This window comes from Cystoisospora suis (genome assembly GCF_002600585.1).
Source record: "Cystoisospora suis strain Wien I chromosome Unknown contig_4110, whole genome shotgun sequence".
NCBI classification, from domain to species: domain Eukaryota; phylum Apicomplexa; class Conoidasida; order Eucoccidiorida; family Sarcocystidae; genus Cystoisospora; species Cystoisospora suis.
In genome coordinates, this window is record NW_027156903.1 from 23640 (window position 1) to 44661 (window position 21022).

Here is a 21022-nt window from a genome sequence, read left to right on the forward strand (position 1 = left end):
TTGAACCTGGGGAATGATCTATAGTTGGTGTTGAAGTGCAAGGAGAAAGAGTGTCTCACCTAGTTTGCATGTCAGAAAGGAACGTTCCGGTTCTGTGTCGGAAACTGAACAGACCGCAGGGCGAGAGCTTTTTCATAAAGCGCAGGTACATCTGCTTTACATGAGCTGAACTCGCGACTACCAGGTAGCAGCCTATCCATAAAACTTGCCATGGCTTCGCTGTTAAAAATTATTTCTTACATACACACGATTAGCAGTATCATCTATAGGAAAATTGAACTCCGGAACGTTAGAGATACTTGCTAGAGTGGTCTTTCGATTGTCGAGAGATTCCTGCCTTTCTAGGAGAGTATGCGGTGGCTGGAAGCACCCATGTCTTTCGTATCGCACAAAAGGAAGAAGAGGTATTTGCTTCATCTCCGTAAGAACGGAGTGTTCGGTTTCTCTGTTCTGCACCTTGATTCCAGGGCTAGTGTAACTAAGGCCTACAAGCGAACTGTTTTACCAGGGTGTCGGCCGAAGGATGAGTGGAAGGGAGACACCGTTTCCAGTGTGCAGCTGCCCCCGTGTGCGGGTGAGGTCCCTGAACGTAAGCAAAGCCCTCATTGAGAAGTAGCGTTCTTGGCACGGTCTTCCTGAAAGGTTAGTGACGCATCTGACTCTTCTCCTCTGAGATGGACCGAAGCACACCAAGACCGTGATACTCTCCCTGGACTACTCGCAAGATTCCTCCTGTCGGACGCCCAACAACGTACGTCTCGGCAGCTCTCTGGTGAGGCGGTGGGATACCATGCCAGTGAGGTCTCCTTTTAGATACTCAGACGATTCCGCCTTCATAATCTGGCCTTGTTTGGAAAACCAAAACATTCCGTTTCTGTGAACCTTTCTCGCTTTCTCACTCGCCGATGAATGAATGAGCCCCGGGCGCATCAACCCAACAACGAAAGCTGTTAGCGAAACTCCGTCAGTATTTTTCAAACCACCACAAGAAAAGTCAGATACGAACTACCACCGACAGTGCATCTGTCACCTTGAGTGACTAGTTGCACTGGCGGAACTCCCAGACACAAAAAGAAAAACAGATTCTCCTCTTTCCGCCCCGTTCCCCCACGCACAACAGAGAAATGACATGACTTCCGCTCCTCCCTCTAGTGCGAACCAAATACAAAATGAGCAAAAAGAAACTCGGTGCATACAAGAACGACCGGTTAATATTTTGTTTAATTCATGTCCACTCACCACTGCCGTCAGTTTCTTTTCGGAGAGACCCAGAAGATGTTTGAAAGCGAACATCCATGCATTCACTTCATCGCCAGGTTCTCCAGCTCGACAGATCTTTAGTCTTTTTTGCAGGTATGCTTCGCTGTCCTTTCTTCGGATTAAAAGAGAAAGAAAAGTGTTCTGAAAAGAACGATAAATTCTAGGCTACATTACATGGCTGCACTCCGACGACCAGGGACAGAAGCACTGGACTGAAAAAGCGGTGCACGGCCCAGTCAGTAAGCGAAGTTCGGATAATACTCATTATGTGACTCCTTCCCTGTAGAAAGGTGAACAAAGGAACTAGCAACGTGGCTGCTAGCTTCTTGAATGCCACGAAAACAGGAGAAAAGCTTCATCTTACAACTACTCTAGAGAAAGAAGACGGACAGGCCCTCCTTTCTCACAAAACTCAGTCTAGTAAGCAAGAGTACCTCGTCTTCTACAATCAAGACTTCATTCCAGTAAGGAAGAATAATTCTCTTTTTCTTTGTCAAGCCCCAAGCACGACAACAGCTTGGGCTTCAGAGGAGTGGACGGTTCACCATGCTTTAACAAAACATAACGAATCCTTGCTGACCTTTCTCCTTCCTTTTGAGTGAGCACCGAGCCCCCCTCTTTCTCAGCGACGATTACAGCCCAAAATCTCCTGGAAAAAAAACTCCTTAGCTGGCTTAATTCGCTGGCATTGTCTTTACATTTAATGTCATCATAAGAGGTGGATTTTGTTATCACACCCAGGCAACGCAAAAATTCCCTACTGACACGTGGCCGCTCCTCCAACCATGGTCGGGGAAGCATACGGATACGGAGGAGTCATGACAACCGCCGTAGTGGGATTTCCGACAATACTGGGGCTTGGCTGTATGGTTGCGCTTGTTGGATGATACCAGTACCGCGTTGTTGTCGTTGTGATGGGAGGCGTTTGTTGAGGTGGGAGAATGTACGTTCTATACGATTCTTTTCTAGGTGCCGCCCGACTTGAAAACCATTTCTGAAGCTTTTGCTGAACAGGCTGTAAAGGCTGCCATACAGCAGCAGCTACCTCCTGTACGCTCTCTGCTGCGCGACGTGCTGCCGTGCGTGCAGCTTCACCTGCAAGAGATGCGACGACAGCACTCGCTGATGCTGCTCCTTTTTGGGTGCCTAAATCACAAGCAAGCTCTCTAGTACGAGATGCTTCCTTTTCTTGTTCTTCCTGTTCTCTGCTCTTTTGTGTAGATTCCTTCAGCGCACTCCCTCCACTTAGGACGTGTTCGGTCCTCCACTCACAGCAAGGAGATGCTATGCTGAAAGTCATGCGTTTCTCGACAACACCCTCGGGAGAGGTTGCATCTGGTACTTGTTGGGGCAGTGACGATGATGAGCATGATACATGTGAGGTATTAGTTGACGGCTGACGTTTCTCCGGTGGGGGGGCTTTTGGAGGAGGTGAAACACACACTTTGTAGCTTGTTGAAGGGACCGATTTCGCTCGACCACCGCTTTTATTGGGAGACGACCACCCATCTTCTCTTCTTTCCCTTCGAGAAAAGCGTTCGCGTTCTAAAAGCAGAAGACGTACCTCTTCTTCTTGTTGTCTTTTTAGCCTCTCCTGTTCTCTCTTATCCCATAGCAGCTGCTCACGAACCAGAGCCTGACGTTGTTGTTCCAATTCCTGTCTCTGTTTCCGAAGCTCTAACACACGAACACTCAGGTGTGTCTCATCTTCCTCATGCTCACGGAAATCATCTTCTTCAGCACTACCAAATTTGACCCATCCCTCTGTCCCTTTGATCTCTCCCCCTTTCTTCTCTCCTCTTGTAGGAGATGCGGACTCTCCTCCGCCTACTGGTCTTATATCTGTTTCTCTCTTTTCTCCCTCTCTTGGCACGATGTTAGAAGAAGGGTTACTCTGTTCTCCTCCCGGACTAACAAGGAAAGCTCCACTGCCAGAAAGAAGAGGCTGAGATGAAAATGCTTTGACCCTCTCGGTCGGAGAATAAGAGTAATGAGTCGCTGTTACAGGTGACGATGTCCAAGCATCAATACGAGGCGTTAGAGTCGCTGACGGCGCAAAAGGCGGAGAATGATCTACTGAGCCAGCCCGGATTGCCGTGTTGTCTTCCGCGTAGCCGATCGATGTCCCAGGCACGAATGACGAAGTACCCTGTGTAGGTGGGAATTGCCCGACTGAAGGTTGAACTGACGGCGGGTTCAAGGAAGTCACAGTTCTCTCACTTGAGACGGGTGCATTATTCTCAGGAACAATGAGAGTCGGATAGGTAGATACAGGTGTAGGAGACGACGTGTAAGACATGGACCCTGGGTCCACTGTCCGGACATATGTGGTGGTGGAAGAACGTAGAGAAGACGAGACGGGCGATGGCAACGAAGATGTAGGAGGAAGAGTATAGGCATATGTAGAGAGTACCCTTTCACTTGGGAGGCAAGGCGACGGAGGAGATGGATGAAATGACGTCATAACAGGGGAAGACGCCGCATACACCACCGCTGGGGGAGACGCTAAATAAATCGTTTCCCTAGACGCACTAGGAGAAGGAGATGATCCGTCCCTGATGGGACTATTTGAAGATCTCGAAAGACGTCTATAGACCCGTGGTGGGTTCGGGCCACCCTGAGAGAGAGAAGGAACCACTGGAGGAGTAACAGGCCGTGATGAATATACACGCATGCCGTCTTGACAAACAGTTCCTGCATTCAGTCTCTCATTCGCTGTGGTACTAGAGCGCTCTGTAGGAACAGCAGAACTTGTAGCACGCAGGAGTTGAGGTGAATTCTTGCTCATCTCTCTGGGAGATGATGTCACTGTGGAAGCTGCCTGTTCACAGCAACCTTGGCCGAATAGCCTCCACGTAGACGGGCAAGTTGATGCTCCGCTCTCTTTTTTCGAAGAGGGAGATAAAGAATGTGAGGAATGCACACGATGACTCCTGGGGGATACATGAGGAGCGGGACCTTCAGCATTAACTCTCTGAGGTGAAGAAGGAGAACAGGCAGGATGGACAGACGACGAACGCGACATCGCTGTAGCTTTCGGGTTGCTGACCAGAACAAAGCGGACACGAGACGGTCCTGTGCTAGGTGGAATAGGGGGAGTCTTCACAGAATGAGACACAGGGCCATTGACAGAGCTTTTCCCTTTGTTCTCAGGGAGATTCGCATACTGGTGCAGAGATGCTGAGGATGCACCAAGTATCAGGACCTGTCCCTTTTCGTGCTGTGGCGATATGGAAGGTCTCGTTGCTGATTCAGTTGGATGAGATGCGTGTTTCGACGTATCGAGGAAATCCCCAAAGGACGTCACATTAACAGCCTGAGGAAGTGAAGGCGGGGCTGGGAGACGTGTAGACGGTGGAGAAGAAACAGTTGCGCCAGATGGTGAAGTTGACGCGGACACAGACAGACATGATTTTCCTGGAGGTTTTGGTGGAGAGGGCGAAGACCCTGTTGAGCCATCATCGGAAGGAAACAGAGAAGGCTTGTTTTGGGATTCCGTAGATTCCTGCATGTCTGCGTTTCTGGTCGTTTTCCATAGGGATTTTGTCTCTGATAAACTCCGTGGTGTAAGCCGACCCTCCCTTTCTGTTGCCTGCTCTGCGCTTGCTTCTTTCTGCTTTTGTGAAGCTGGCACTTGAGAAAAAGCCGCAGTCTTTAATTCCAGTTGCCGTCTCTCTTTCTCGAGTTCAGCTCGCTCTCGGAGAACATGCTGATATTGTCTTTGTACCATTTGCCGTTCCTCCTCAAGCAATGCAGATATCCGACTCACTTCACCTTCCTTCTCGTTTAACATGCTCTGGAGTTGTAATTGCTCGTGCTGCTGTACGAGGAGCCGTTGTCGCTCACGTAATGCCTCGAGTTCTTGCTCAACTAGAACAGCTTGCTTTGATTGGTGTAGAAGGGCTTCAAGAAGTCTTCGCTCCTCCTGCTCTGCCACGACATCAGCCACAGCCTCCCGGAATACAGCTTCGCCCAAAGCATCCCGCGCGGCCTCCACACTTGCACCCTGTTGGACAGCAGAAGCCCGGGTGTAGTCTTGTGCTATCTCCGTTGCTATCGCTGCAGATACAGGCGTCTTCGGGGAAAACGGATACTCGAAAAAAGAGCTGCCAGGGGATGACAAAGTGTCTCTGAAGTGAGACGATAGATAGTATCCAGGGACCAACAGAGACTCATGGGTTTTCGTCTCTTCTTCGGAAAACAAAGGCATCTGCTTATCGGCGGGCAACCCAAGAAAGCCCCCATGCACCGCATACGGAGGCTCAGGGCCTACATGCTCGCCTCGCTTTCCAGGTTGGGCTGGGAGAGACGAGGAACGTGGCCCCGGAATATCTTCCGTCCGGTGTAAAGCCAGGGCCTGAGAGACGTGCAGCATCGGCAACCCACACGTCTCGTCAACGCTGTGTCGGGCGGTGCTGGTGGTTTGTCCTTCGGAAGTACTGTATGTGGTAAGTCCGGCACTTGTCGTGCGAGCATTAAGCAGAGCGACCAACTGGGCTGTCGTTAGCGGAGGTGTACCTGTACTGTGATGGCTCTGACCATGCTGAGAACGCTGTACAGCCGAGCGCATTACCTCCAATAAAGCCCCGGCGTCGTCGGCTGCCTGTTCCCGGTACCCAAGTGAAGGATCGAGATCGCCAAGGTTATCTCCGTCTTCCCACGTGCCGCGCCCGGGCATCGGAGGAACTACTTTAGACAGACGATAACGGTTGAAACTATTACAGCTACGCATCGCTGCGGCTGTAGCGGCCTCCACCTCTGGAGACGGGGCGCGGACTGATTCGCCCCGGTAAGGTGACGGACTGTACTGGTGGGAATGACTGCTGTGAGACCAGTCTGCTACGAAAGATGAGGAGCGAGCTCGGCGGCGTCCACGGCGGGACGGACTCCGCGGTGTGCGGGCGGCTCGTCCAGCAATCTCATCAAGTTGAGCAGCAAACAAGGATATCTCTGACTGCGCCATTGTTACCACAGCAATTGAAGAGAGAGCTCCGCAAAAGGCGAGCACTCCCAGTTTCTACCTTGCATAAGCGAACGCGGGAATTCTGAAGCAACGAGATTATATTCCGCAAACAAACAGAAGCATGTCCAGAAGACAGTGCCTGTTGACGGACCAGAGACAGGAAAAGACGGAAGGGAAACAACACAGACCAGCACGATAGCATAATATCTCAGAGACAAACTTCTCAAACAAAAGGATGTTTTAATTTCTCGGAATGATCCAAAACTGCAAAATAGGACAGTCAGGCCCGCGCCAGAAAAGCAGTAGCGCAAGCTGCGACTGACCTTAGGTGGAGCCGCCGTGACACCCGACTGAAGCAAGAGTGGAAATATTCAGAATATCTTCGCCATAAAAGCGCGAATACCCGACAAAAAAGAGTCTCGGGATGAAACAGGCGCAAGTGAACACTCGGTAACTCGCCGCTCTGCCGGTGGTCCCCGGCTAGCCGCCTATACTCCTGTGAGGTCCAGTCGGGACAGCGCAAGATACATCACGAGCAACGCAGCACCCACCCTCCGTTCCCGGATCTTTTCCCAAACAACGATAATTCAAGGTAAAAGAAGGAAAGTACATGAACCCGGCAGCAAAGGCCAGCGGTGCGAGTTTTCAAGCCGCGTTTCTCTGAAGACACAAGACCCGTGCGAATCGAGCGGTGGCATGCAGTGCTCCTCCGGCTCCAGCGTTCGAAAAGTGGGCCACGGCGAGGAGGGGGCCCGCCAAGAGCGATCAAGTCAGAGGGTGGGAAAGTCCGCACGCGGATACTTGGTCTCCCAAGTTTCTGCTAACAGAGCGTCAGCCCCGAGAATGCGGCTTGTACTGTGCACTGGCTGTGCGCCTCGCCCCGCCCGAGGGAAGCGTTCCAGAGACCTAACACCCCGTTGCCGAGCTTGTGACGCATGAGCTCAACGGTGGTCCTGAGCATAATCGTAGCCTCTACTGCCAGTTGCCATGTCGGCAATCCGACATCCGATCCTCGCTGTGAGGCGTTGGCTCGCCCTGCTTCCTCCTAGCTCAGCGTTTGGTTTCTGCCAGCCCATAGTACGTTGCCACTTGTGTTCTGTTGTTTGACAAGAAACCTGTGCAGCTTAAGCATTTCTTCCTGTTGTGCAGCTCTGCCCATCAGGCCAAGACATTGCCCGTCCACGGCTTACAGCTTATTATACACAACCTGTTACCTGGCAATAAAGTTTCCTGCACTAAGGTATCCCTGTCCCTGCGAGACCGCACTGCTTAATAATTTGGGCCATTCAAGGGAGCCTCTCAACTCTGCTCGGGCAAAAGCGCTGTTTCCAGAGCGGACAGCCAAGGCTTCCAAAGAGAGCTACAAACCTGTTGAAGGCACGTGTCCACGGCACCGAAGATGTGGTTTCTGGATATCTGTAACGATGCGGCACTTCTTATGCCGATGTATTTGAAGTTACTACAGTAAGTGCCTTCAGATTGGCGCTCTTCTCGCGGATTATTCTGAGTCTGTTACTTGAAAAAATAACAGCTCACGCTGCCTTAACTCTCTCCCGCCACGGACTCGTTGCTCTCTTCCTCTTGATGCACCGTTCGGGCCCCCCTCCCACCAGCCCCTACTCGGCAAGGTGTCCGTAGTCTCTGCCCCGTGGTTTCGTGCAGGGGACGTGGCTCCTACTCGCCTGCCCCGGTATGTATGTCGAGCCTAATGCTGCTCTTTGTTGCAGAGAGGCATCGGACGCTTCACAAAAGGAACAGACTGCTGCAATCAAAATCCAGAAGTTCTTCAGGGGAGCAAAAGCTAGACAAGCATATGCCAGGAAATTGTCCGTCTTCGGCTACTGTCGTAGCTTGAGCTGACTATTCGTGGCTGGCGCCCCTGATCTTCCCCGACGAGCCGGCTCCCAAGAGAAAGGTTACCGACACCCGTGACTGGAGACTCATGACCGGGACTGTCTAGGAGTTTATGCTACTTTTCAAACTCTCTCAATGCTGAGCTGCGTGCAGAGCTCTAGTGAGCCGTATCCAGCAACTGTATCGTCGTAATAAAGGCAAGCAGGAGGCAGACGCCAAGCGAAAGGAGCTGGCCCATCGGCACGAGCATCTTCTCCTGACGGCCGTCTGTTCGACTATTCAACGATAGTGAGGCAGAGAGTCCAGTGAAACGGTAGCAAGGTCCCGGACCACCTCAATCACAACTGCTCACAGTCTCGGAATGGTGTCGGGACTTTCTCTCACGCAACCGGCGACACATACCGCCCAAGACCAATTTGGTATCTTATATTGAGTCTAGCCGTACGTTTATATTGAGGTTAGTTAAGCCCTTGGGCCACGCTCCACGAACCAACGTTCCCGACTTCTGTGGGCCTCATTTTGTCTTTCTTGGTGAGACCAGCAAATTCTCTTGTGCTGGCTGGAGCCCACGGGTTCAGCGGTGCGCTTTGCGGCTTGCAGCTTTCGTGGGGAGAGGAGCCGCCGGTTGATCTTCTGCTTGAAAGACCGCAGGAACTACGTTGACCGGATAGGCCGTGAGGTGAGAAATCAGGGGCTCAAGACTCTGACTCCGTCGGAAAGGACGGTGAATACATGAGAAGGAGGTATTTCTTTTGCGAGAGAGACATTTCGAGGGGGAGTGCAACGCGGGCCTGGGAAAAGTATCGCCAGTGAGGAGCTTCCAGGCCATCTGAGCGAGGTTTGCTCCCCGATACAGTGAGCGCTGACCTTCATAGCGTGTTCGATCCAGGCGGATGCTTCATCTTGGTGCCTGGTACCGATTCTATGCGACTCCACTACTAGCAGCACTCCTCGGCTTTGTCCAGCGTTAAGTTGAAACTGCACGCCACATGGACCCTGTCCAATTGCCATCGTCCTGGTGGAGTAACAGGTTTAGAATCTGTGTAGACTCGCTGGAGAAAGAAACTCCCACAGTGGCCAGCTAGTGTTTACTGTGAACTGAAACTTTGGCCTCTTACACGCAGGCGGACAAGAAGAGAGCAGAACTTGAAACTGAACGGCGCAGACTTTTGCTTGAAAGAGAGGTGCGTGGAAAGAAAGGCTAGATCCAGTCTAGCGTGGGCCCCGCGTGTCATACGTTTTCCGAGTCGCTGCGTCTTCGGGCATTCCTCGGCCCAGAGCGCAGAAATCGCGAGCGGACGAGACACAGGAGAGAACTGCCGTGTTCTTTCACTCCCGCAGATCTGCCATGCCCCTTTGTTCGCCTACTTAGCGACTTGCCCATGAGGTTGCCTTGGAAGATTTCAAAAGGAACGCTCAGAAGGCACATCACCTGGCGTCAACAGTTTCCAGGCCCGGTAGGCGTCATCTGCATGTTACCAGCTGCTTCAGGCAGTCCGTAGGAGCGCAGTTTACTGCGCGCTGACCGCGGACAGTCTCCTCTCCTTCCGCCCCTTTGCTGCAATACCATGGAGGATCGGTTGACGCTTGCCTGTGTCACGGTCAGGGGTTCGAAGACACTGGTGGGACTGTTCCTTGGAACCGAGGAGCTCCCTGCTCTGCAAGAAAGTAGGTTGACAACGAGTTTCTCAGTTGCAGAACTGATTGCTGTCTTCAGGAATTTTCAGGCCCGGTCCGCGCTGTCATTCACCCTCGGTCTGCCTGTCGTCGAAGAGCAACTGCAGTGCTTGTTACTGTAAGTGGAGCCCCCCGGGGACGAGCTGCTGTGATCCGAAGACAGCGTTCGGGAGACCTGTGGACGAACTTCTACATGAATGCGAAAGTGGCAACGTCTTGAAGGGGAAAGCCGCTGAACGGCCCCGGAAGAAACAATACGGGTCGGCTGTCCGCGAAGGCCCCCCTTTCGGGGCTTGATTCCGTAGACGTGTATTCGTTCGCTTTATTTCTGCTCCTCAAGCATGATTCATACTCCTGGTAGAGACTGCCTGGCACCCCAGGGGCAGGCACGCTTCTGCCAGTGCACCAGAGCTTGGAGGCCGCTCGAGCTCTCAAACGAGGAGCCAAGGACGAGCCAGTTGGCCCCCTGTGTAACAGCCTGCTCCGTTTACACCCGCTATCACACCGATGTCGGCTTGAAGGCAGTCTGGAAGCTGTCCTGCAGGGGGCGTCCAACAGAAGCGCCGTCTCACGTCTGACGCACGGAGTGTTGTGAAGAGACGGATGCTCCACAAGCTCCTCACTGAGGCAACTATCAGCAACAGCAGTGTCCCACCATTCCTCCTGTGTGGCAGCAGTATTGCTGATATTAATCATCCTCCAGTTTTCCAGACAACAGGACGTGCTGGGCAGGTAGTCATGCGACTCCGAGGCGTTATTTAAACCCTCTGAGGAAGACAGCGTGGAAAAACTTCTCAGGACGTCTCGGTACTTGTTGGTGGCGGACGGCGTAGGTGGTCCGAGGCGAATAAGCTAGCTCGCCAGAGCCTCGGTGCTGCAGCTGTGCCTACTGAACAAGGGTAACGCCGAGGGCCTAGTCTTGCCTTTCCTGCGTGATTTACGGCTGGAGTCTGCAGTGTTTGAAAGAACTGTTTAGCCAGTAGTATCCGCCTTGTTTTGCTGGAGGTCCTATTAGAGGTGAGCTAACCTGAGCTCACTGTCTCTCCTTAGAGGGAGTATGTGCACCTAGTGCTAGCTGAGCGCTCAGAAGCTAGTCTGGTGCTTAGAAAAGACTGGGCAAGCTTGAGCCAAGCACAGGCAACAGCACTTCTGCCCGACTCGTACAACATCAAGGCTCATTGTCCTAAGAGCAGAGCCAGCCCCACAACACCACAGAGTCATTAGAACTCGCTAGGAGACTACTCCCTTGATGGGCATTTGGAGAAGGGAGGTGCGTGTTGTTTTGCACCGGCATCATCGACAGAGATTGACAGTTTGGTCGCCACGGGCCTCTGGCTTTGGTTTTCTGCTGCTTCAGACATGGGATACTGAATGCATTTTCGGTTCTCATCCTCTTCCTGTGCACTTCGGCAACCAGTAAACGCAGATCAGTTCACCGTATTAGCCAGTACGGAGAAAAAGTATTGTACTTCTAAAACCGCATCGTCCTCGAGGTCGGTGCAGTGGATGGCGTTGCGGACACGGTCAGAGCCAAACAGAGCCCTGAGGCTGTGCGGCCTGACGAACCGGGCCATTTCGGAATCGTACGGACCTGAGACGATGGCATCCACGTCGAAGAAGCACAATTCACGTATCAGGCGAAGAAGCAGGACAAACTAGTGTCGTCTTCAGGAAACATGCCGCAAGACCAGGCAAAACGACTGGAGACTTTCGCAGTGTCGCGGGATCGTTTTTGGATTCTTGAAACGCTAGCGCGACCTACCTGCGAGTTCTCGTAGCCTTGGCACTGATTGTTTATCTTTATGCTCTACTTGCATAGCTATGCAGATGCCTTGCGCCAGCTCGTCTATCATCTGCGGACGGGTAGAGCAGGGAGGCAATCAACAACAGCAGTCGAACCACGGAGAAAGATGTTGCGCGGCTCCCCAAAGGAGGCTTTACACGTGCACCTTCCTGAGGCCCTAAGTGAGACCTCACACTGCGCCGGCTGATGTTTGGTCAGACTTTAAGGGGCGTTTCCGAGGCGAGGGGAACCCTCGAAACTTCTCTAGGCCTACCACCGCACTAAGCAGACACCTCATTTTTTCATTGTTACGGATTCTCCGTACCTGAGGCAGCTCATGAAGCACAGTCTTGTACACCTCGTAAAATTCCTCGGCAGCATTTCTGCTCAAGTGAAAAGACTGCAAAGCCGTGATCCGGAAGCCACTGTCTCGTATTTGTTTGATAATTTTCCCTGCGTCATGTAAGGAGGATGGCTTGATAACGCAGCAGCTGCAGTCAGTCCCGAGCTCGGGGGGTGAAAGGGTAGCCCCAGATAGGAACTTCCTCACAAGGAGGAGCTGAGAATCATTCAGCTCCTTCCACAGTATGGCGTTGTTGGTCGTCGAGGTACCGTACGCGGCTCGTAGACTTTCAGGTGCTTGCAGCTTCGCCTCTGCTGGGTCTGCCGGACCTACAATGTACCCGAGACTGCGCACAGCAGGTCCAGCAATGAGCAGGATGGCCGTGGCGGAGTCACATCTGCCAGCTCGTGAGATTTGCCCCGAGCGGACGCAGTCACCGACCCACCATTCCAAGTGGGTCGGCGTCTGCGGCCGCGTAGGGGAGTCAAGTGACACTCTTTCAATCTGCTTGTGCGTTTTAGGAAAAACTCCGGAGTACAGGCGTCTGCCGCAACGGCCGTGCAGCTGTCCTCTCACCGGCTTGATGCTTCGTTTCCGAGAATGGCCATCACAATACATCTTCCGTTGCTGAGGCTCTGCACCACCTGCTGTCGAGTGTCTGAGTTCTTGTCGTGCTCTGAGCTGCTGTTGTCCTCCAGCAAGTCAAGGAAAGCGTTTGCTTGGTGTGGCGCGAGCTCCACCATTTGGATCACGGAGAGAGTCAGGCCATCGTCTAGCAAACGTTGCAAGACATTTCCCATGTGTTCGTGCGCGTGCGGTTTCAGAACAACTACTGCTTTCTGAAGGCGCGGCGCTAACGCAGAGTGGGTCCGCTCATCTGCGTAGTCGACGATCTTAAGCTGTCTGGAGACAACTACAACTGTGTTGCCCACGTAGAGCTGATCCTCCAAAGGAACTGCTGCCGGAGTCCTTTTCAGGAAAAGACGCCGCAGCTTCGGATCGTAAAGCTCCACACTGTTGTCCGCCCTGTGGTACGAGAGGATTAAGTCTTTTGTCAAATCCGCCTGACGGTCATACCAGGTGACGCGGAAGACCAGCGTGTTGTCATAAGAAGCCATAGTGAAGGAAGTCGTATAAAGTGCCTAGCACATTGCCTCTTCAGTCCTTTGTGCTTCGACCTGACAGTCGGCACGGGGAGTGCGGATGCACTGGTTCGTGTTGCGGTGTACGTCGGCTTGACGCTCACTCTTTGGATTGAAGAAGGAAAACGACGTTTGCAAGTGTAACCACGCCGAGACGGAGTGCACTGCGCACTCAAATTTGGCAGCCGTTCGACAGTGACTCTGGCCAGTCCGGGCATCCATTACTGCATTGGCTCAACTGCGGCCTGCTGTATGCATCGGTGATTCCCTCATACTCCTGCCGTGACAACTGCTCCAAGTCTCGTAACTGACGAACACACCGCTTGCTGTGGGTGCCAGTAGCCAGTACAAACAGAAGAGCATGCTTTGCCAGCTTTCCTCTTTACGGAAGTACTGTCTTGCCAAGCAACCTGACACCAGCGACGGAAATCCGGTTTGACAGCCCCTCAGTGCCTGATCGCCCCGTAGCGCCCACTAGAAAAAAGCGGGACGAGCACAGCCCGGAACAAGTAACAGTTTAGCGGCACTGTTGGATCACCATTGCCCACGTCACCTGCCCCGCTAAGCGGAGCTGCAATGCTGCAGCTCCAGCGTTGCAACCGCGGCCTCTATGTAGCGAACGACAATCTCCAGCGCATGACCTGGTGGGGCCAGGAAACTTCGCACCGGCGCCGTCTCGCCTAGTCTAGTACTTTGAGTTGCTGGGGAAAAGTTAGTTTTTCACTCATTGGAAACGTATAGGAGCCGTGGTTGTTTACCTTGTTAACGTCGCGCAGACGATAGGTAGCCTGTGTGTTTTCGGATACTACTGGGGGAGCCGCAAAGCAGCGGTACTTGATCAGTGCCCATACCTCAACGAGTTCCGCCATCAGCCGCTCGAGTGCGCCATCAGGACTAGCATCATGCTTCTGTTTATCAGAAGCATAAGGCACTTTACAGAAACGAGGCTCCTGCCTCAACAACCTTACTGCGGTTTCAGCGGCGATAGCCTCTTCTGCAACTTTCGCCTCGGCTTCTTCCTGCAGCGGCATTCGTTGAGGACATGGAAAATCTCCCGGGGCAAAAAGCTGTCTCACCTCCTCTAGTTCGGCTTCGTCAGCCACATCATGGCTGGCTTCTATCTTCGAGTCAGTTTCTTGCTCCCTGCCCGTCAGCAGTCGGAATGACAATCTTCTCGGATCGACTGCTCTGGACCACCTACCGCCTGTCAGCCTCCTCGATATCGGCTATAGCAGTCTCTGCTCGAGAAGTAGCTTCGTCTTCCTGTTTCCATTCCCAGTGAGAGAATAGCTGCGCCAGCAGGCTCACACGGACTCACGTCATAGTCCTCAGTGGCACGCACGGAGGTACGGCCGGCATACGCCGGACCCGTTTTCAGCAGAGCGAGCCCGAGAAGGCATAAAACGGCCAAGGACCTACAGCACTTCATTCTGAGTAGATGAGCTACGAAAAAAGGGGGGGCAAACAGATTCTGCAGAGCTCTGAACAATCAGCTGTGATTTCACTTCGGCCGTCGGGAACCGCCAGAATGGACTGACACCTGGGCATCTTCGACTGTCTAGACACCTGGATATGCCAGCATCGCGGACTAGAGTTCATTGCAAGACATAACCGGAGCACTTCCAGCGGGGAAACGCCCTCGCGGTGCAGGGAGCGGACTGCGTGTTCGGGGCGTGGCCTTCGAATGAGGGTCTTACCACCCAAGCACCCGATGGAAGGGAAGACGTAGTCACTCAAAACCGGGGCAGCAAGGGCGGGCTACGAGAGAATGACTGTCTCCCCAGACTGATCAACTAGGACCAGCCTTCTGGACGCTGTCTTGACCTTTAGAATGCCACTGTCCGGTTCGCTACGGCTTCAAGACTACTGTACGGTAGCGAGACTGTGAGATTCCGGAGTGTGCAGTTCTCCTAGGCCACCTTCCTCCAGATCCTCGCCTGGCGATTCTACATGGCTCCTTTTTGGAGCCTTAGCAAGTAATTAGCGGGGACGTTTCTCTAGAGACCAACCCACGGACAAGCGTTTAGAGTGCGTTACTCACGGACCACACTACATTCTGACATCCATTCACCTCGTAGTACATCCCCCTCCCCTGGTGAAATAAACGAAAAACACATTGAACTGGTAGGCAGCTGACGCCCTGCACGTCACGGTGTCACTCCCACTTGGTTCGAGTAAACATCACCAGATGAATGTCATCTTTCCTTCTGAGGAATACTACCGTACATATCGAATGTGAAAACGTAAGGTGGATGGTCGCTCCGTAGGTTGTGAAGGATGTATGAACTAGAGATGAACGCTTGGTGGCCACCTCTCGAGCGAATAACTGCCCGATCGAGAAATCCGGACTCCTTGAAGTTTGCCATGCTCAGAGGGCTGTAGCACCGATCCATTATATCGGCCACCGTAACCTGCAAAAAAATGCCACAAGTAAAGAGAAGTGAAAGGCAATACTACCTGAAGTCGCGAGACCGGCTGCCGCCCTCGCCACCCCGGTCCGAAGTCACACGTGTTTCACTACCTTCTGGCTTACAGTGTCACAGGTACCGGGGAGACATGGTACGCACTGCTTGTTCCACTTATAGCTAAAACCTCCAGGATAGCAGACGCTGATCGAAGAGAAGCCTGCTTCAATCAGAGGCGTCGCGATATCCTGCCCCGTCCCGACGAGTTCTTGATGATTCACTCCCGTATCCATCTCAAACAAAACTGGAAGAAGCCGTTCGAACTCAGTAGGTGGACGTCGGTAAGCATTCACCAGTGACTGCATGAGCCACAGTTCTACAAAAACAACACAAAACGCATCAAGGAACCAAAGTTCTGGGATAGCCGCTGGAGTTCTAGCAAGCCTGTATCACTCATGATGAGACCTACCTCGAACTGCGTCGCTCTCGTGCATAACAGAGGGCGGCAGTTGACCTGATAAAGCATGAAATAAGCTTCTCGGCGGCGTCGCGGTGAACCGGGCATTGAAATCACCAACAAGTATGATATGAGTGAAGTCATTGAGAAGACCTGCAGGCACAACCACGGAAACAATCAATGATAACCGTTATGCTGATACAATGTGGCTGCTGTTCCAAGACTACACGAGAGTTGCAACATGCCAGTGTCGTTCCGCTGGCGGCCTACATTGGCGTGGAAAAGACAGCGGTTCACTTACCTGAGACACTAGAATCTTCCTCCGGCCCGAGGGAAAAGCCTGTGCAGGTGGTTGCCAGTGCCTCTAACGTCTTTCTCGTGGCTTCCTGGCGTCGAGTTGACTTGAAGAGTATGTGAGTCCCTGCTACAAGTATGTTCCCGATTCCTTGGATATCCATCTTGACCGCCACAAACCCCTTCTCGGTCCCGTTGATGCTGCTCATGCAGAACTGGGGAGTGCTTTCAAAGAGAACAGACTTCCGAGCTACCCATAGTATCATTTGTGTGTTCGGAGTGAACATTCTCATTTTTCTGAAGAGGGTGCCCGTCTCATTGTTCAGCTGGATCAAATCAGCGTACAACCAATTCGGGTTGGAGCTGAGGGCGTTAAGTGCATTTCGAACAGAACCGATAAGCGTCCGCTCATCCCCGGGAGGAAGACGGTTGTTCTCCTGAGTAGTCACGAAAAATATATCGACGTTGTCGACATTCACCATGGGTTTGCCACGCTGTTCACCGGGGCTTTGCCGACAGAAAGGCGTTATCAGCTCTAGTGCGGTCGGCTTGAACAGCTCCGTGTTCCTGCAAAGGCAAACAGTTGGCTTTCAAAACAAATAAGAAAACACTTCTGTCCCGCGGATCCAATTGAGCGGTGCATGCTGTGAATCCCTTCTCTTGGGTACGCTGTCCTCGATCACCGTCTGATGCAATATAGCGGAAGAGGACACCAGTGATTATGGCTAACAGTGAGAAAAGAGAAGAATATGTGTGCGTACCACTGCAACAAAGCGACTCTCAGAGGAGCGCGTGAAGTGCCTTCTTGTCCCGCATGGTAAGAACTGTCCAACTCAATATCTTCGCTAGGATCACGAACGTTCCGTTCAAACGAGTCTTTCGCCTGTCGGTAGGCCTCCTCGTCAGCTTGTGCTTGGGGTGAGAGAGGCATTTTCTCCCAAGAGCTTCCCGCGTCCGACGAAGCTCGTGTTGATGATTCATCCGCCGGCACTCCCTCGAACAAACGTGCCCGGTGAGCCAAGGAAGCCTGTCTGTATTGTCCGCACGACGTGACAGGGACGGAGTACTTAAGACCAGGCCGAAGAGATGACACTGAAAGTGCTTCGCTCGGCGAGACTGGCCAGCTTTCGTTAACCAAGTACCAAAGCCTTTGCTTCGTTATATGAGCACCAATAGGTTGCAGAGCTAAAAAATCACCACACCACAGGGAAGCTGCTCGGATTCCTTTAGCTGCCATTTGATTTGAGAGATACGCGGAAGCCTTGGAAAGTGACAGTGCCACCTTGGTGAGTACTAGATTCTCTTGAGAGAACTCTTCACTTTAAAAGACGGTGGAGAGCAGGTTCGAATTTCCCCGTCCCACTTAATCTGAATGAGGCAGTTGAATACAAAAGAACTCAGTGAGGTATCGTGTATCACGAAGTGAAGAGGTGCTGTCCCTCAGAACCTTTACATGTTTCCACGCTCCTCACTCTTTATCTGGAGAAACCAAGCAACCCACCCTGCCGAACTTACGCTTGCGGTCCGCCAGTTGCAGCTTCCAAAGACTGGACATATTCTCCCAGTACGCGCGGCCTTTCCGAAAGGTCTTGAATACACGCTTTCCGACTTTGCGGAACCATCTGAGCACCCGAGCCCCGATTCCTTTCGGCTTCGCATGCTTTTTCCGCTTTACAACTGTCTTTTCAAAGACGTCCGATCTACCTGTTAGTTCCTGGATAGAGAAAAACACGAGTACGAATCAGCAGATGAAGACTGGATTGTAGCAATTGTCTCAAGCACTTGGGGATCTACTGGTAAATCCTATCCCTACGTCGACGAAAAACAGGCACCACGTCCGTCGCCACGAGTTGAGATGTTAGGCCACGTAATCCCACAGCATGAATACTGCGGTCAATGCCTGCCTGTCCCGATGCTGCCCTCTGTGGGAGAAAACCACCCCCTTTGACACAACACTCGTGACGTGTACGTTTATCGTAAGCAATCAAGAATAAATTCAAATATCGTTACCTCCACTGGAACGTCCATCTCAATTTTGCCGACGAGGGGAGCAGGTCGTCCACTCGAACCCCCCCGCTCGGGTACAATGGCCGGCAGCAGGGGAGATTCTTCGCTCTCCGAGAGGAAAAAACTGATCTCGGCGTTATCATTCTGAGCCTCAGTCAGTTCATGAGTCGAGTGCTCAGAACCGCCTCCTTGGCTAATCCCGTGTGGACGCGCTGTAACCTCGACTACAGACGCCTGGACTTGGCGGGAGCGAGCCAGCTCTGCTAGGGCAAGGCCTCCGCTCGGCTTCAAGACAAAAAAAGCTAGGAGTTCAATAACGCCGACACCTAGCAACCCCCACGACACGCCCCCCATCTCGACAGCTTCCGTCTTGTTCTTCCCGAGCACCGGGGTTCCAACGAGTCGTCGACTGGCGCCCTTTTGAACGCAACGCGGCATCAATGGACAACCACAAAGTGTACGCATGAACAACTTAAGCGGGACTGTACGTGCGCATGGCGGCACGCAGAACACGGAAGCTCTTCTTTCGTCGCTCCCTACTCAGCCCACGTGTAATAGTCTGTCTCGTGGTCATTGCCCGGGGCGCCTTTTATACCGGTGCCCTGGTAACACTTGAATAAAAGACCGTTGACTAGCAGGTATGCGAGCTGACCAGGGCTCGCTGCAAGACACGGGGGGTCCATTCAGATTCGGGTGCAAAAATCCGTACTTGACACTGGGGCCTAGAGACTTCTTCACTGCCTGATAGTCGCATAGGCCTCCGTGGCTCCAGGAAAGGTCGTCGCGACGAATGCAGAGTCGTCAGGGGAAAAGATTCTTCCCAAATATCGCGACGCGCATCCTCGCCGTGGCGGCTAGCGAATGCGCGCTGTTGAGAGCGCGCGAGTTGGATGGAGAAGGACGACGTGGTGCCGTGCCAGTGCTGCAAGCTGGGTCGGTCTTCCTTTTTATTGGTCAGTCAGTGAACTAATAAAAAGCTCACTTCGGCCGTAATCCTACAAAGAACAGTGATGACGACGTACTTTCGAGTCGGACAATTATCGGCCGCAGCGTGTCTGGCCCTGGCTTGGCGTCCGGGTATCTCGCCTTCTCCATTGCATGCCCGTCTACGAGGTGCCGCTGCTGCTGTAGTGCCGGTCTGTTGGGACCCCTGGACTGCATGCGTGGCAGAGTTTAATACTTCGTATGCGAGCTATCCTGAGCGTAGAAACTACCCCATGTTTCCTTGGCAGGAGCAGGTCTGACTCGTGGAAGATGAAATGAGTGTCGACTGCAGACTACTGCCTGCATGCCTAGAGACAGTGTTCTGTGCTTGATGAGAATGCTGCATTAGAGACAGTAATAATCACCGTGACTTTCGCACGACGGCGCCACAGTTTCACCATCAGAATATGTGGCGCCCTAATGAGCAGGGATCCGAAATCACGAGCAGCGTGTGCTGCCGCCCAGGCCGCAGCACTGTAGCGAGGTTCGCCGGTTCTCTGAAATGCAACGGCCGGTGCGTTTTCCCGGAAACTAACCGGGTAAAAAGTCTGTATTTACAAGAAGAAAAAATAGTAGAACACAAAATCAAACAATGGTGACGGTCGGAGCCCCGCTCTGGCTCCCGGCAATCGCCGGCTACCACTGAGTGTTGCGTTTGACTCCTTCGAACGGAGTCTCACGTTTTTACCCTATTAATCGTTTTTTCTGAAGAAAGCTGATGAAAACTGAAACTTATTAACTTAATAAATCTAGAAAGACTATTATTTCTCCTTCTTAAGTTCGCCGCCGGGCGGCGTCATACTCCAGTCGTCGCGCGGTGCTCTCCCGCGACGACTGGAGTATGACGTAACACTCCGCCTGCCGCGTGCAGGTCCAGCGTCTTCCCGCGGCCGTAGCGCGTGCTACGGTCGCGGGCGTCACACTACAAGTAGCAGCGAATACTGAGCGCAGTAGCGACGAGACTATATCTCGCCTAAATTTACCCGCTTACTAGGGCGGAGTCGTGGCTTGTGGTAGCTGGGTGCGCACCGTCGACCCTGACCGGCACATCACAGCGAAAGCACATCGGAACGCGTAAGCTACGGGTCCTCGGTCCAAGAGTGAGTGACCCCTGGGATGCCAACAAATATCGACTATTGATACAGAACCGATCGGCGGAACAGACTTTTCCTCTGACGCCCAGTCCGAGAGCCGAGTCTCCAACCTTGAGCATGAACTCTCAACTAGCGCGAGGCTCGCACAGCCATCTGAGCAACGGGCAACGGTCAACCACGTGAAAAGTGCTCTGCTGGGGAAACACAGAGCCGCAGCAACTAACTCTATTTGGCCTCGGCAATTTACACCGGCCGTGTACGGAAGGCCCTCTCGGCTCTGGGCAATAAGTAAAGCATCTCAGAGCATGAAAGAGAGCATAGACCGGGAATCCATGGAGGCCACACTGCCAGTCAACGGTAAGTCTTGAATACTGCCAACGCTCCTCCAGGTATCTGGTGCTCGGCCAACGTGAGGCCGGGTCGCCCTTCGCGGTTGCTAGCCGTCACGAGGGGCTCGACAAGTTGTCGAGCCGACGGTAACTCGCAGAAGAAAAATCCGGCGGCTGAAATGGAGCGCTGTTCTTCCAGAATCTGTTTCAAGGGAGTCCTCTCGACTCGTGGTCGCGGTGGTGAAACCTCGCGAATCTGCGTGCTGATCGGACCCGCTCGGAAGCTGCTCGGGCTTCCGTCTCGGCAAGCAGGAGTTGCGCCTGTTGCATAGCGTAATGGACAGCTGCCCTTCCACCGGCTCAGCATTTTAGTCCTTGATGCTGCAAAACTACAGCATCGGAGAAGCCCGCATCCCTCAGCTGGCGTACA

At 52.9% G+C, this 21022-nt stretch overlaps 3 protein-coding genes across 3 annotated transcripts; all 3 read right to left on the reverse strand.

Annotated features, from left to right (window-relative positions):
• Positions 1 to 810: 810 nt before the first annotated feature.
• On the reverse strand, positions 811 to 6867 carry CSUI_007657 (uncharacterized protein). The gene is made up of 2 exons (XM_068067802.1): positions 6547 to 6867; positions 811 to 6362 (listed from the first exon to the last, which is right to left on the reverse strand). Exon 2 carries the CDS (start codon positions 6221 to 6223, stop codon positions 2018 to 2020), a length of 4206 nt encoding a protein of 1401 aa, XP_067920219.1. The 5' UTR covers positions 6224 to 6362; positions 6547 to 6867; the 3' UTR covers positions 811 to 2017.
• Positions 6868 to 11181: 4314 nt separating this feature from the next.
• CSUI_007658 (nucleoside diphosphate kinase) lies at positions 11182 to 12998 on the reverse strand (the record flags this gene model as incomplete). The annotated part of the gene is made up of 4 exons (XM_068067803.1): positions 11182 to 11345; positions 11517 to 11607; positions 11863 to 12226; positions 12457 to 12998. 4 exons carry the CDS (start codon positions 12996 to 12998, stop codon positions 11182 to 11184), a joined length of 1161 nt encoding a protein of 386 aa, XP_067920220.1.
• Positions 12999 to 15104: 2106 nt separating this feature from the next.
• On the reverse strand, positions 15105 to 19230 carry CSUI_007659 (uncharacterized protein). The gene is made up of 7 exons (XM_068067804.1): positions 18189 to 19230; positions 17694 to 17892; positions 16940 to 17363; positions 16186 to 16745; positions 15897 to 16037; positions 15556 to 15803; positions 15105 to 15433 (listed from the first exon to the last, which is right to left on the reverse strand). The coding sequence occupies exons 1-7, from the start codon at positions 18648 to 18650 to the stop codon at positions 15218 to 15220; spliced, it is 2250 nt and encodes a 749-aa protein (XP_067920221.1). The 5' UTR covers positions 18651 to 19230; the 3' UTR covers positions 15105 to 15217.
• Between the last annotated feature and the right edge of the window lie 1792 nt (positions 19231 to 21022).